Source organism: Hypanus sabinus, chromosome 18, assembly GCF_030144855.1.
Source record: "Hypanus sabinus isolate sHypSab1 chromosome 18, sHypSab1.hap1, whole genome shotgun sequence".
In the NCBI taxonomy this organism is placed as follows: domain Eukaryota; kingdom Metazoa; phylum Chordata; class Chondrichthyes; order Myliobatiformes; family Dasyatidae; genus Hypanus; species Hypanus sabinus.
Genome location: NC_082723.1, coordinates 68,898,746 through 68,915,963, shown reverse-complemented (window position 1 = coordinate 68,915,963; position 17,218 = coordinate 68,898,746). Strand labels below are relative to the sequence as shown.

Genomic DNA, 17,218 nt, shown 5'->3' with positions numbered 1-17,218 from the left:
GAAAGGTCAGAAACAGGCTGAATCGAGATGGTGGGGTCCAGGCCCTAGAATGTATCGAAGCAACTCAACGCGATGTTTGGACGATGATTTAGTTGCTGGGCCAGAGGTCAAAAACAGAGGTGAGGGACAGCTCACTGCTCCACTTTGAGGCGAATCTCAAGGCTGTATAATGTTTACGTACCTTGAACTTGGAACTTTGGACCCAGCCCACCGATACAAGCTGTACGTTCAGAAGTACCTACAGGAGGTGCAGCTTCAAGAGGTAACTTGCATCATCCAAGATGCCCACCATCTGGGCCATATCATCTTCCTGCAGGAGGTTCAGAAGCCTGAAGTCCCACACCAGGTTCAGGAACAGCTGCTTCTCTTCACTAAACAACACACACAAAATGCTGGTGAAACACAGCAGGCCAGGCAGCATCTATAGGGAAAAGCACTGTCGACGTTTCGGGCCAAGACCCTTCGTCAGGACTAACTGAAAGGAGAGATGGTAAGAGATTTGAAAGTGGGAAGGGGAGGGGAGATCCGAAATGATAGGAGAAGACAGGAGGGGGAGGGGTGAAGCTAGGAGCTGGAAAGGTGATTGGCAAAAGGGATACAGAGCTGGAGAAGGGAAAGAATTATGAGACGGGAGGCCTTGGGAGAAAGTAGGGGGGAGGGGAGCACCAGAGGGAGATGGAGAACAGGCAAGGAGTGATTGTGAAAGGGGCAGAGAGAGAAAAAAAGAGGATAAAAGGGGGGGGGGATAATAAATAAATAAACAAACAAATAAATAAGTATGTAAGTAAGAGATGGGGTAAGAAGGGGAGGGGGCATTAACGGAAGTTAGAGAAGTCAATGTTCGTGCCATCAGGTTGGAGGCTACCCAGACGGTATATAAGGTGTTGTTCCTCCAACCTGAGTGTGGCTTCATCTTGACAGTAGAGGAGGCCATGGACAGACATATCAGAATGGGAATGGGACGTGGAATTAAAATGTGTGGCCACTGGGAGATCCTGCTTTCTCTGGCGGACCGAGCATAGGTGTTCAGCGAAACTGTCTCCCAGTCTGCGTGGGGTCTCACCAATATATAGAAGGCCACACCGGGAGCACCGGACGCAGTATACCACACCAGCCGACTCACAGGTGAAGTGTTGCCTCACCTGGAAAGACTGTCTGGGGCCCTGAATGGTGGTGAGCAAGCAAGTGTAAGGGCAGGTTACAATTTAAGTACCAGGTGGGAGATCGGTGGGAAGGGATGGAGGGGATGAATGGACAAGGGAGTTGCATAGGGAGCGATCCCTGCAGAAAGCAGAAAGAGGGGGGAGGGAAAGATGTGCTTGGTGGTGGGATCCTGTTGGAGGTGGTGGAAGTTACGGAGAATTATATGTTGGACCCAGAGGCTAGTGGGGTGGTAGGTGAGGACAAAGGGAACCCTATCCCGAGTGGGGTGGCGGGAGGATGGGGTGAGACCAGATGTGTGTGAAATGGGAGAGATGCATTTGAGAGCAGAGTTGATGGTGGAGGAAGGGAAGCCCCTTTCTTTAAAAGCATTCGATATATTGGTGAGACCCGACGCAGACTGAGAGACCATTTCACTGAACACCTACGCTCTGTCCGCCAGAGAAAGCAGGATCTCTCAGTGGCCACACATTTTAATTCCATGTCCCATTCACATTCTAATATGTCTATCTATGGCCTCCTCTACTGTTGAGATAATACCACACTCAGGTTGGAGGAACAACACCTTATATTCCGTCTGGGTAGCCTCCAACCTGATGGCACGAACATTGACTTCTCTAGCTTCCATTAATGCCCCTCCTCCCCTTCTTGCCCCATCCCTTACTTATTTACTTACTTATTTGTTTGTTTGTTTACTTATTTATTATTTCCCTCCTTTTTTTTCCTTTTCTTTCTCTGCCCCTCTCATAATCACTCCTTGCCTGTTCTCCATCTCCCTCTGGTGCTCCCCTCCCCCTTTCTTTCTCCTGAGGCCTCCCGACCCATGATCCTTTCCCTTCTCCAGCTCTGTATCACTTTCACCAATCACCTTTCCAGCTCTTAGCTTCATCCCTCCCCCTCTGGTCTTCTATCATTTTGGGATTCCACCTCTCCCTCCCACTTTGAAATCTCTTACTATCTCTTGATTCCGTTAGCCCTGACAAAGGGGCTCAGCCCAAAACGTCGACAGTGCTTCTCCTTATAGATGCTGCCTGACCTGCTGCGTTCCACCAACATTTTGTGTGTGTGTTGCTTGAATTTCCAGCATCTGCAGATTTCCTCGTGTTTACTTCACTTCACTATTTGTTTCTTGAACCAAATAGAAACAACCAGTTGTGTTCACGTTGATACCTCAGTGTATCTACGTGAACACAACTTTAGACCATAAGATACAGAAGCAGAGTTTGGCTATTTGGTTCATCAAGTTTGCTCTGCCAATTTCATCATGTCTGATCCATTTTCCCTCTCAGCCCCAGTCTCCTGCCTTCTCCTTGTACCCTTTCATGCCCTGACTAATCAAGAATCTATCAACCTTTGCCTTAAATATACTCAATGACTTGGCCTCCACAGCCACCTGTGGCAATGAGTTCCACAGATTCATCACTCTCTGACTAAAGAAATTCCTCCTCATCTCCGTTCTAAATGGACGACCCTCTATTCTGAGGCTGTGTCCTCTGACTCTCCCACCATTGTAAACATCCTCTCCACGTCCAGTCTATTAAGGCCTTTCAACATTCGATAGGTTTCAGTGAGAGTCCCCTCATCATTTTGAATTCCAGTGAGTACAGGCCCAGAGCCATCAAACATTTCTCATATGACAAGCCTTTTATTTTATTTTGATTTAATTGAGATACAGCCTAGAATGAGCATTCCAGCCCTTCGAGCCAGGCCACCCAGCAACCACCCTCCCCCCCGATTTTTAATCCTAGCCTATTCCCGGGACATTTACAGTGACCAATTAACCTACTAACCGGTACATCTTTGGACTGTGGGAGGAAACCAGAGCACCCGGAGGAAACCCAAGCAGTCACGGGAAGAATGTACAAACTCCTTACAGGCAGCGGCAGGAATTGAACCTGGGTCACCTGTACTATAAGCTGCTGAACTAACAACTACACTCCCACCTTTCAACCCCGGAATTATTTTTGTGAACCTCCTTTGAACCCTCTCTGTTACTTTAATAGATTTTGTTGTTCCAATTGTGCACTTTCTTGTAAAAATAGTGCTTAATTTCTTTGCTGTATGTTTGTGAATGCTGCTTACCTGATACCCTGTGCCCGTGGTGCTGCTACTAAGATGTTTCTCGTTGTACCTGTGCGTATAACGATACACTAGATAAATCTCTTCAATCTCGATTCGCAATTGCAGGGCTGGGATTTGAACCCTCATCCCTGGGTCCATGATCTAGACATTTGGTTGCTGGTTCCAGTGACTTTGCCTCTAAACTGCAGCACCCTGGTCTTCTCCGAACACAATGTTGCCTGTTTGAATGCACACAAGAGTGACTGATAGATGTTCAGTTTGCCCTCTTCGTCCAGAACCCGGAACCACAACCACTCCGCCAGTGCTTCACAGGGAATACTTTTGAATCTTGGCTCCATTACCATAAGACAGTAGGAACAGAGTTAGGCCACTTGGCCCATCAGTTCTGCTCCACCATTCAATTACTGATTTCCAAGATGGCGGTGCGACGCAGCTTGCAGTGGCCACTCTGGAGCTGATTATCTGTTATTTGTGAAGTGGGATGCTGTGCGCAATCATAATCGATTGAAAATGGACATGGAAGCACGGAGGAACATCGGGAAATCTCCAGGAAGACTTTCTTCATTGCTGCTGCTGCTGTGAGGTCCGGGACTCTGCTGGGAAGAGCAGGCCCCCAGTTCTCGGGGTCGCGTTGCCGATGGCCGTTGGTGGGGCCAGCTTGATACGCTCGGCAGAGGATGGTGCTCGGAGAAGCTGTGTCGGAGGGGATGGTCGTTGGCTTGGAGATTTGACAGACTCGGAGTCCGCTACGGTCAGGTCGCTTTCACTGTGTGCTGCGTCTGAGTCGGGCGGTACTATGGAAGTCCATAGCGGGGGTATTCCCTTCTGCCACCGGCGTGGGATGGCGAGTCTGTCGGGACCCTGGGGACTTGTGGAAACTGTGTGGTGATTTCTTTTGAACTTATAGTCCTTTAACATCTTTGGACTATATTTACTGTGCCCATGGTCTGTTTTTTTTTATCAATTATGCTATTGTTTGCACTGTTGTAACTATGTGGTTTTGTGCAAGTCTTGTAGCTTTAGTTTTTGGTCTTGTTTTGTCTTGTGGAATTGGAGCTCCTTTCCAGGGAACGCGCTAAGACAGTAGTGCGATATTAATACGCAGCAGCCTCTCCGGACTCTGGATTGGAGATTGCCAAACGTTATGTGGATTTTCTGGTGTAGTCTGTTTTGTCATGTGCTTTTGTGATATCATTCTGGGGGAACGTTGTCTCATTTTTTAACTGCATTGCATTTGTGGTTCCTAAATGACAATAAACTGAATCTGAATCTGAACTATTGGCCGAGTCTTTTTCAACCCCATTCAAAGTTCAAAGCAAGTTCATTATGAAAGTACATATGTCACCAGATACAACCCTGAGATTCATTTTCTTGTGGGCATACTCAATAAATCCAATAACTATAATAGAATAAATGAAAAATTTCACCAACGTCAGTGTTCAACCAGTGTGCAAAAGACAACAAGCTGTGCAAATACAAAAGAAAGAATAATCATAATAATCAATAAATATCGAGAGCATGAGATGAAGAGTCCTTGAAAGTTGGTTGGATACACTTCAGTGTTGGGGTGAGTGAAGCTATCCCCACTGGCTTGAGAGCCTGATGGTTGAGGGCAGTTTATGTGTTGTGTGTGATTTGATGCTGTGTGAGTGCACTGTGGTCTGGAGAGATGTTTTTTTTTTGGTCATTTAGGACCAGAGGACACAGCCTCAGAACGGAAGGATGCCCCTTTAGAACGGAGATGAGGAGGAGTTTCTTTAGCCAGAGGGTGGTGAATCTGTGGAATTTGTCGCCACAGAAGGTTGTGGAGGCCAAGTCACTGGGTGCATACAAGGCTGAGATTGGTAGATTCTTGATTGGTGAGTGAAATTAAAGGTATGGGGAGCCATTTGAGGATCCAATTGCACAAGGAGGCATTGAGGCCAAGATCTTGAAGCTTATTCATTATTTTTGATGGGATGATGATTTTGAATGCCAAGCAATGAAGAGCAATGACAAAGAAAGCACAGCAGCACCTCTACTTCCTCAGGGGTCTGCAAAGATTCAGCATGACATCTAAAACTTTGACAAACTTCTGTAGATGAGTAGTGGAGAGGATATTGACTGGTTGTATTACAGCCTAGTATGGAAACACCAATTCCCTTGAATGGAAAATCCTACAAAAAGCAATGGATACAGCCCAGTCCACAATCTGTGGGCTCATTTTCAAGGACTTTTCATCTCATGTTCTTGATATTTTTTGCTCATTTATGTATTATTATTAATTTTTCTTTTGTATTTGCACAGTTTGTTGTCTTTCACACACTGATTGTCCGCTCTATTGGTGTGATCTTTCACTGATTCTATTATGGTTATTGGATTTGCCTACAAGAAAATTAATGTCAGGCTCAGGGTTGTATATGGTAACATAGATGTACTTTAATAATAAATTTAAGGTGAACTTTGAACTTTGTAATGACATTGCACTAACTGCTATGCTACCATGGAAATTACCATGAAAATGTTTTTCATTCTGTCTCAGTTAGTCTTCAACTTTCTATCTGTGTTCCCAGTCCATGAACCGCCCACTAATGCAAAGTGTTTCCATTTCTCAACCAGTCTCGGCCCAGTTTCCTCTCAGCCTTCTCTGCCCCAAATTTGAAGAAGTTGGATAGGTATGTGGACAGGAAAGGAATAGAGGGTTATGGGCTGAGTGCGGGTCAGTGGGTCTAGGTGAGAGTACGTGTTCGGCATGGACTAGAAGGGCCGAGATGGCCTGTTTCTGAGCTGTAATTGTTATATGGTTATAAGTGCAGAGGAAATTTACAAGGATGTTGCCAGGTCTTGAGGACCTGAGTTACAGGGAAAGGTTGAATAGATTAGAACTGGAATTTCGGAGAGTGAGGAAATTTAATAGAGGCATACAAAATCATGAGGGGTATAGATAGGGTTGGGTGACAGTGTGGAGAAACACCTCTACCAGAAGAGGTATAAGTTCCTTCCCTCCACTGGCCTGCAGGTCACCCTTGGACCAAGTGCTTAGCCCCTGATCAGGGTCTAATGAAGTCATGGGAGCAGGTGGTGGACGGTTGTTTGAGCAGCCAGTGATATCACAAGTCCTGGTCATGTGACCACCAACACCAGGCAGACAATCTCTGAAGAGTATCAATATTGGCTGGGAGTCTCCCATCTTGTGAAGACACTGCCCAGAAGAAGGCAATTTACCAAGAGTAATCATGGCCATGATCATCATATGACATGGCACATAATGATGATGATGGTAGATAGAGTAGATAGCTTTTTCGGCTCATGTTGGATGAAGCTAGAATTAGAGGTCATGGGTTAAGGGTGAAAAGTGAAATATCTAAGGAGAACCTGAGGGGTAACTCACTCAGAGGGTGTGGAACAAGCTGCCAATGGAAGTCCTCTCCGGTGAAGAGAAAGAGACTGAAGGGAGATTTGATAGAGGTATACAAAATTACAAGGGGTATAACTAGGGTAAAAGCAGGCAGTCTTTTCCTACTGAGAGTGGATGGAACTACAACTAGAGGTCATGGGTTAAGGGTGAAAGGTGAAAAGTTTAAGGGGAACATGAGAGGGAACTTTTTCACTCATATTGTAATATTTGTAACATCTTCAGAAACAGCTCTATTTCCATCTTTAATATCTCTATTTTCCCCTTTCAGTGTTCCTTTGCAGACCCTGACCTGGAGTTACACGCTGACTTCGGTTCTTTGCAGGAACGGGACCCGCTCTCGGGGTTTCACGACTGGCCGCTTTTCGATACGCCAAGGATGCGGCCTAAGAGGTTAGCTCACCTTCGGAGTTCCGGGTCCTTTGGGCACAGAGCTTGGAAAAAGCGACGTAACAGACTTATAACATCGTAAATCTGTGAGTTGTTTGTTATGCCTCCCCTCTCACTCTGAAATGGAGACCCTCCCTTCTCCCTTATTAGAGAGAGAGAGCCTGTGGTATGTCGAATACTGGGTGAATGAGTTGTCTTTGTGATACTCCAGTCTTTGCTGTTGCTTTGATCACGCTTGAGTGCTCGGTGGGGGTGCTGATGCTTTTTTTTGCTGGTGGGGAAGGGGGATCGTTGCTTTGCTGCTGCTTGTGAGTGGGGGGGAGCTGGGGGGCTTTGGGATTCTAACATTTAACTATCATTCACTCTTTGGGACACTCCTCTGTTTTTGTGGATGGTTGTGAAGAGAAAGTGTTTTAGGATGTATATTGTGTACATTTCTCTGACTTTAAACGTGCCTTTGAGACCTTCGATTTAAGAGGTTTGGATAGATAAATGGACGAGAGGGGTGTGGAGGCTATGGTCCAAGTGTGGGTCAATGGGACGAGGCAGTAGACTAGCATGTAAGGATCAGATGGGCTGAATGGCCTGTTTCGCTACTGTAGTGCTCTATGATCCCATGATCCTATGAGTACAACCCCATCTGCTCTGCACTAATTGGTCAGCCAAACCCAGCTCATCCTGTCCAGTCCTATTTGCTCTGTCCTCCCACCTTGCTGACCACCCTTGACCTTTGACCTCTGACACTTCATCTCATCCTCCTCCAAGAGATGACAACCTTGCCAAAGCAAGCAGATTAATTTAAAAATCAAATTGCCTCCTGCATAATTGTGGCCGTAGCATCTGCTAATGTTTTTTTTGAACTTTTGGACAAGATGTGGCCTGCTGCCAAAAAGATGTTTAATAGGCAGCTTTCTCTAGTCTTTCAAAGAAGCCAGATTTTTCAAAAAAAAAACACAACCCACTCAGCATCATAGTACACAACACGGCAGTCTGCTCTGGGCATCGATGAGAAATGTTTTGAAAATATTCTCCCACATTGATTATTATTTGTTTCTGTTGTGCAAACATTTTAATTTTATTTATGAATAGAACACACATTAGAAACAGGCCTTATGGCCGAACTCCCCCATGTCATCCAGAATCTCAGCTGAACTAGTACCATTTGGTCTCCCACGTATTGATAGCGGCTCCCTGACGCCCGCAAATTATATACAATATCCCAGAAATTGATTTTTTTGAGAGCAAGAGAGAGAGAGTGAGAGTTCCAAAAAAATACTTCACCCCATACTACACGAAAGTGTACCCCTGCCTAATAGGAGTTCAAAAATAATGACTGTGTTACTTGCTGGATTGTTTGCAACAGTGACTTTTCTATTGCCCGTGGTGGATTAAAATGTAAAAGACATGTTGAGGTGAGTTTAGCAGGTGTCATTCATTCATTAGCATAGCTAACGTTATTTAAACTAGCTGGCGAGCTGCTAAGGAGCTACTCTGCTACTCTACTGCAGACATCCCACCTCTCCCGCAAACTGATGGTACTACCTCCCTGAAATGAGTTTTTGCAGGGTGGGATGTCTGCAAACATGATATGGTACAAAGAAAGCGCAACTGTGGTGATGAGAGGGCATATAGGAGCAAGGTGTATCAGCTAGTTGAGTGGTGTCTCAGCAACAACCTCGCACAGCGTCAGAAAAGCTGATTGTAGACGTCAGAAAGGGTAAGATGAGGGAACAGGGAGGGATCAGAAGTGGAAGGCGTGAGCAGTTTCAGATCCCTGGTTGTCAATATCTCTGAGGATCTATCCCAGGCCCAATATATCGACACAGCTACAACGAAGGCACAACAGTGGCTATACTTCATTAAAAGTTTGAGGAAATTTGGTATGTGTGGTGAACTACATATACCTGTCTGGACACGCCCCCCCCCCCCCACTGACTGCTCCTGTGGCTCCTCCCACAGACCCCGGTATAAAGGTGATTGATGGTGAACTACGTATACCTGTCGGGACACGCCCCCCCCCCCCACTGACTGCTCCTGTGGCTCCTCCCACTGACCCCTGTATAAAGGCGATTGGAGGCACTGCTCCCCCCTCAGTCTCCAGGATGTTGTGTGATGGTCTCTTGCTGTTAATCGTGGTCTCTTGCAGCTAATAAAAGCCTATCGTTCGCCTCCTGTCTCCGAGAGTTATTGATGGTGCATCAGTATGTCACCTAAAACACTTGAAAACTTCCTCAGATGTACCGTGGAGAGCATTCTGACAGGCTGTATTACCATCTGGAATGGGGGGGTGGGAGTTTCTGCACAGGATCAAAATAAGCTTCAGAGGGTTGTAAACTCAGTCAGCTCCATCATGGGCACTAGCCTCCCCAGCACCCAGGACGTCTTCAAGAAGCAATGCCTCACTAAGGACCCCCATCACCCAGGACGTGGCTACCATCAGAAGCCCAAAGGCACACACTCAGCGGTTCAGGAACAGCTTCTTCCCCCACCCCACCCCCGCCCTCCGATTTCTGAATGGACAGCAAACCCACGAATACTACCTCACTGTATTTTAATTTCTGTTTTTGCACTACTTATTTAATGTATTTAATATATACTTACTGTAATTTGCATTTTTTCTATTATTATGTATTGCAATGTCCTGCTGCAGCAAAGTTAACAAATTTCACAAAACATGCCGGTGATATTAAACCTGATTCTGATGTTGCTCCTAACCAGGGGTTCCCAACCCTCTCTATGCCATGGACCAATCCCAAAAAGCAAGGGGTCAGCTGACCCCAGGTAGGGAAGCCCTGCTCCAAACCTTCACCTGTCTTTTAGCGGTGTTCACGTATCTGCCCCAACCACCTCCTTCACTGTACAGACCACAGTCCAGCTGAAAACACTCCCTTCTCAGGTTCTTACTTCCATGAAGGTTCGGGGCCTCAGGCCTCACACCGCCAGGTTCAGGAACAGTTATTACCCCTCAAACATCAGGCTCCTGAACCGGTGTGGATAACTTCACTCACCTCAACTCTGAACTGAGCCTAGGGTCCCACACCACCAGGTTCAGGAACAGTTATTACCCTCAAACATCAGGAAGGAGGTACAGGGGCCTCAGGCCTCACACCGCCAGGTTCAGGAACAGTTATTACCCTCAAACATCAGGAAGGAGGTACAGGGGCTTCAGGCCTCACACCGCCAGGTTCAGGAACAGTTATTACCCTCAAACATCAGGAAGGAGGTACAGGGGCCTCAGGCCTCACACCGCCAGGTTCAGGAACAGTTATTACCCTCAAACATCAGGCTCCTGAACCGGTGTGGATAACTTCACTCACCTCAACTCTGAACTGAGCCTAGGGTCCCACTCCACCAGGTTCAGGAACAGTTATTACCCCTCAACCATCAGACTCCTGAACCGGTGTGGATAACTTCACTCACCTCGACTCTGAACTGAGCCTAGGGTCCCACTCCACCAGGTTCAGGAACAGTTATTACCCCTCAACCATCAGGAAGGAGGTACAGGGGCCTCAGGCCTCACACCGCCAGGTTCAGGAACAGTTATTACCCTCAAACATCAGGAAGGAGGTACAGGGGCCTCAGGCCTCACACCGCCAGGTTCAGGAACAGTTATTACCCTCAAACATCAGGAAGGAGGTACAGGGGCCTCAGGCCTCACACCGCCAGGTTCAGGAACAGTTATTACCCTCAAACATCAGGCTCCTCACTCACCCACCCCATCACTAAACTGCCCTCACTATTGGCTCACTTTCAAGCACTCTTCATCTCATGTTGCTGATATATATTGCTTATTTATTTATTATTATTATTATTATTATTACATATTACTTCATATTTTTTTCTGGTTGCAAAGGAAACTGCTCCCTCCCCCCACCACCTTCCTTTTGAACCCTGAAGAAGGGTCTCGGCCTGAAACGTTGTTGTTTATTCATTTCCATAGACTCTGCCTGAGCTGCTGAGTTCCTCCAGCATATCATATCTGCAGAACCTTTCGTGTTGATACTGGAATATTGATGACCGGGCTGCGAGAGATCCCCCCGGGCGCGCTGAGGTGACGGCCCATGGCCAGTCTGCTGCCTCAGTCACAACCGGAAAACTTTGCAAAGCAGACAGTACGACGACCCTCTGCAGCGCTGTCAACGACCCGAGTCTAATTGCACACTGTGCTCTCTCAATTAGGAGCACCCAGCTCCACACAGAATAAATAAAAGTCAACGGATGACAGGTGCCTCTCGACTCGTGCGTGTAAACTGGCGGAGGAAATGGTTTAATGAGCCGCGATGTCCGCTCCCCGCCAACTGACTGCAGTCAGCAAGGGGCCGAGTAAAATCTGCAGAGACAGGAGATGCCTCCTGTGTCTTGTGGCTGTTTCACTGACTGTACTGAACCTCCTCGTCCTTGGGGATTTAAACAAGCAGACTCAGCAGTGGAAAGACACAACAGTTTCAAGTTGCCAACATCCTGACAGATCCTGGCCCAACACGTTACCTATTATCAAATTTATTATATTCACAAACCCATGAGGTTCATTTTCTTGTGGGCATACTCAATAAATCCATAATAGAATAATAACCATAACAGAATCAATGAAAGTTGCACCAACGTGTGTATCCAACCAGTGTGCAAAAGACAACAAACTGTGCAAATACAAAAAGAAATAACAATAATAAATAAACAATAAAAATCCAGAACGTGAGTCCTTAGGTTGTGGGAACAGTTCAGTGTTGGGATGAGTGAAATTATCCCCTCTGGTTCAAGAGCCTGATGGTTGAGGGATAATAATTGTTCCTGAACCTGGTGGTGTGGGTCCTGAGGCTCCTGTACCTCCTTCCTGATGGTTGAGGGGTAATAATTGTTCCTGAACCTGGTGGTGCGAGTCCTGAGGCTCCCGTACCTCCTTCCTGATGGCTGAGGGGTAATAACTGTTCCTGAACCTGGTGGTGAGAGTCCTGAGGCTCCTGTACCTCCTTCCTGATGGTTGAGGGGGTAAAAACTGTTCCTGAACCTGGTGGTGTGGGTCCTGAGGCTCCTGTACCTCCTTCCTGATGGTGAGGGGTAATAACTGTTCCTGAACCTGGTGGTGTGGGTCCTGAGGCTCCTGTACCTCCTTCCTGATGGCAGCAGAGAGAGGAGAGCATGGCCTGGGGGATAGGGATCTCTGATAATGGATGCTGCTTTGCTGTAACAGTATTTCATGTAGTGTGCACAGTGGTGGGGAGGGCTTTACCCATGATGTACTGGTCCGAAATCACTACCTTTTGTAGGATTTTGTATACAAATGTATTGGTGTTTCCACACCAGGCTGTGATGCAGACGGACTTCACATCACTTCATACAGTGACATCTTCCATTTCCACAGCACCTTCCTGGGTGTTTCATACGACTGGTACTTGGTGAAATGAAAATTATTCAGAAGCCTAGAGTAACAATTCAAACCGCCCCATGTTATCTAAAATGTAAATTCAATTAATAATCAGTAATTTAACACAAAAGCACAGCTGGTCTTAGCAACAATAAGCCATTTCTAGCTTTCTCAGTTATTTTGACTGTTCCCCATCACTTCTAAACTTCTAAAAATACTTTAAAAAGAAGAATCTCATGAAAGGTCCCTGCCTGAAACTTTGACTGTTTCAGAATCAGATTTAATATCAGGCATATGTCGTGAAATTTATTAACTTTACAACAGCAGTACAATGAAATACATGATAATAGAAAAAATTGCAAACGACAGTGAGTATATATATTTAATATTTAAAATAAATAGGTAGTGCAAAAAAAGTGATGTCGTGTTCGTGAGTTCAATGTCCATTCAGAAATCGGATGACAGAGGGGAAGAAGCTGTTCCTGAATCATTGAGTGTGTGTCTTCAGGCTCCTGTACCTCCTCCCTGATGGCAGAGGGGAAGAAGCTGGTCCTGAATCACTGAGTGTGTGTCTTCAGGCTCCTGTACCTCCTCCCTGATGGCAGAGGGGAAGAAGCTGTTCCTGAATCATTGAGTGTGTGTCTTCAGGCTCCTGTACCTCCTCCCTGATGGCAGAGGGGAAGAAGCTGTTCCTGAATCATTGAGTGTGTATCTTCAGGCTCCTGTACCTCCTCCCTGTTGGCAGAGGGGAAGAAGCTGTTCCTGAATCATTGAGTGTGTGTCTTCAGGCTCCTGTACCTCCTCCCTGATGGCAGAGGGGAAGAAGCTGTTCCTGAATCGCTGAGTGTGTGTCTTCAGGCTCCTGTACCTCCTCCCTGATGGCAGAGGGGAAGAAGCTGTTCCTGAATTGCTGAGTGTGTGTCTTCAGGCTCCTGTACCTCCTCCCTGATGGCAGAGGGGAAGAAGCTGTTCCTGAATCACTGAGTGTGTGTCTTCAGGCTCCTGTACCTCCTCCCTGATGGCAGAGGGGAAGAAGCTGTTCCTGAATCGCTGAGTGTGTGTCTTCAGGCTCCTGTACCTCCTCCCTGATGGCAGAGGGGAAGAAGCTGTTCCTGAATCACTGAGTGTGTGTATTCAGACTCCTGTACCTCCTCCCTGATGACAGAGGGGAAGAAGCTGTTCCTGAATCGTTGAGTGTGTGTCTTCAATCTCCTGTACCTCCTCCCTGATGGTGGCAATGAGAACAGGGCATGGTCTAGGTCGGGGGTCGGCAACCTGCGGCTCCCGAGCCATTTGTGGCTCTTTCACCTCTGTGCTGCGGCTCCCTGTGGCTTTGGGAAATAATTGGTCAGTATTTAATTAAAATGTATTTTATGTTAGTTTGTTAGCTTTTGAAATGTAATTCTAAATTTGAAGATTATGGTGATCTTGTACAATCTAAGTGTGGCGACACATTTCCTCACAATTAGCCAGCATTCCGGCTAAGGGAGATAGCCTACGGGGGTTTGTGAGTACGCGTCTTTTGCAGCATCTGCGTCCATGGGGGCTGGGTTGAGGGAGGCTTAAAAGCAAGGCTGTTTAGTTCGAATAAAGTTATTCGACTGCAGTTTACTGACTGCGTGAGCACACCGCTACAACGTGTTTTTATCGCTATTAATATACGTCACCACTGCCAATACCTGACACCCGCCAGTGCGCGATTTCTTTAATTTTTCGATCCAAGGTAAGCCAACTATGGAGAATTCTAAAAAAAGAAAAGTGACTGAAGAAAACAGAACGTTTAATGATACGTGGACAGATTCATTTGCTTTCACTGTTGACGAGACTGGTTTACCGGTATGCTTAATATGCAATGAGAAACTAGCAAACAACAAAAAGTCAAATGTCGCAAGACATTTCCAGAATAAACACGCAGCCTTTGCTCAAAAATATCCGGATGGAGATGAGAGAAAAAAAGCCGTTTCGGAACTGATGCGGAAGGTTGATCTGAGCAAAAATCATTTCCAGAAATGGATGAAGTCTGGAAAATCAACGACATACGCCAGTTATATTGCCGCTCAGGAAATAGTCAGGCACGGGAAGCAGTTTACAGATGGTGAATATATAAAAGAATCTTTCATTAAGATTTCAGAACATCTATTCACGGACTTTAAAAACAAGAGTGAAATTGTGCAGAAAATCAGGGATATGCCCCTCTCTGCAAAGACTGTCAAAGACAGAACCATAAAAATGGCAGAAGACATCACAAGACAGCAAATTAAAGACATCAATTCAGCTGTGGCCTACTCGATTGCCTGTGACGAGTCTAAAGACAAAGGTGATATTGAACAAATAGCGTTGTTCTGCCGGTATGTAAACTCTGCCGGGCCACAGGAAGAACTGACTGAGTTGATACCTCTAAAAGACCAAACACGGGGGGAGGACATCTGTGAGGCTGTCTTGAATTGTTTAAGAGCCAAAGGAATAAAGACCACCCATCTGGTGTCAGTAGCTACTGATGGGGCGCCGAATATGACGGGAACGCACAAGGGATTTGTGGCTTTACTGCAGAAGTCGCTGGACAGAAAGCTGCTGACTTTTCACTGCATCTTGCACCAAGAGGCACTGTGCGCTCAAACATTTCCTCCGGAATGCACAGAAGTAATGGATGTTGTCATTCAGATTGTCAATAAAATAATGGCAAAAAGTTTAAATCACCGTCAATTCCGTTTGTTACTGGACGAGCTGGAAAGCGCATATTCTGATCTCCTGCTGCACAACAAAGTCCGGTGGCTGTCCAAAGGGGAGGTGCTGAAACGCTTTGTCGCGTGTCTGGAAGAAGTGAAAACTTTCCTGGGCAGCAAAGGGCTCAACTTTCCTGAGCTGGAACAGCCAGAGTGGCTGGAAAAGCTACACTTCATGGTAGACATGACAGCGCACCTGAACACGCTGAACACAGCTCTTCAACGGGGTAAGGACGTACAGCCCTGCACATGTTGGAGGATGTTTTGGCATTCGAGCGCAAGTTGACGTTGCTTGCCAGAGATTTACAGAAAGGCACATTGTCTCACTTCCCCAATTTGAGAGAGTTCAAACAAGGTCACGACATGATAAATTCGGAGTATTTACATTCTGCAATCATCGCAATGCAAACATCGTTTGGGAAACGCTTCTGTGAGTTCAGAGAGGAAAAAAACACATTATCCTTCCCGGTCACTCCCCTAAGCATCGATCCATCCCTACTAAATACGACTGCATTGTCAGGTGTGAGTCAACCTGAACAAGTATGATAAATATTTTAATTGCCTATTATTTTACGTATATTCATATGTTTTCATTGTTCAGTGAAATAGTCCTTTTATTTTTCAGGTTGACAGCTGGCTGACGTTATTTTTGGTTTGCTGCTGGCGGCAAATTTAAGTTTGGTGTTTTTCATAAATACAAGGACTCGAATAGACGTTGAGTATTTTACTTAAAAGTAACCTTCAACCCAACGTCTTTTTTTCGGAGTTCAAAATGTTTTTGTTGCATGCAGAAATGTAATTTCATTTTCTCTGCAGGAGTTCATCAATTTCATAAATGCAACACATTATAGTTTGTTTATACATAGCATAAAGGCCAAACAAAACGTTGTATGCAGTGTTATTTCATTTTAAATGTCAAGCGGGTTTTGCGGCTCCCAGTGTTTTCTTTTCTGTGGGAAACGGGTCCAAGTGGCTCTTTCAGTGGTAAAGGTTGCTGACCCCTGGTCTAGGTGATGGGTGTCCGTAATGATGGATGTCGCCTTTTTGAGGCATTGCTTCTTGAAGGTGTCCTGGATACTGTCTCTCCCTGTCCTGTCCTGTCACTCCCTCCCTCCAAAATTTCTCTCCCATCACCCCCTCCCTCCCAAGTCCCTGTCCCATTAACCCCTCCCTCCCAAATCCCTGTCCCATTACCCCTCTCTCCTCAATCCCTGACTGTCATCCCCTCTTTCCCAAATCCCTGTCCCATCATCCCCTCCCTCCCAAATCCATAATCCATCCCCCCCATCCCTGTCCCGTCACCCCCTCCCAAATCCTTGTCCCGTCTGCCCTTCACCCACCCAATCCTCCCCCCAAGAAGGAATTGTTTGACAAGTTACTTTTTCGGCCGGTAGTCGGGGATGGTCCGATCGAGCGAGATCCGGTCACTCAGCTGGGCGTTGTAGCCGTAGTCCTCGTATTTGGCATCAAGCTCCTGGCTGTCGTCTCTCAATGTGGCTGCCATTCCCCCCTGCCCAAGGCCCCCTGGCCCTTCCATCAGTCCGATCGGCTTAGCGAGACCTGAAAGGGGCAAGAGACAGAGGTCAGCCAGTGCTGAGGAAGGAAAGGCTTGTAATCTGATAGCGTCTCTTGGGTCCCCTCAGAGCAGTGCTGTTACAGAAAAAGAACAGCCCAGCAAGGAGATAGGCGCTTTGGCCCACAAAGTTGTGCCAAACTCATTAAACGGGTAATTAAATTCTCTCAACAACCTGGTATGTATCCCATCAGGCCCTGGGGCCTCAACCACCTTTAGAAGACCCAACACTACCTCCTCCTTTATTGCAAACTTCATTGACCCATTTAAATATTCCCACAACCTATGGACTCTTCCTCTCGTTCTCAATATTTAATGCTTATTTATTAATTATTATCATCTCTTTCATTTTTGAATTTGCACAGTTTGTTATATTTTTCACTTTGGTTAAATGTCCCAGTTGGTGAGGTCTTTCATTGACTCTTACGGTTATTGGATTTATTGAGTATGCCCACAACAAAATGAATCTCAGAGTTGTATATACAGTCCTGTGCAAAAGTCTTAGGGACATATATATATATATATATATATAT

The 17,218-nt window shown here is 46.2% G+C and overlaps 1 protein-coding gene across 1 annotated transcript in view; it reads right to left on the bottom strand.

The window, feature by feature from the left end:
* Positions 1 to 17,218, bottom strand: part of galnt9 (polypeptide N-acetylgalactosaminyltransferase 9) — a 251,445-nt gene that overhangs the window by 196,041 nt on the left and 38,186 nt on the right. Inside the window, 1 exon segment of the mRNA XM_059994615.1 lies at positions 16,492 to 16,672. Coding sequence (XP_059850598.1) covers positions 16,492 to 16,672 — 181 coding nt within the window.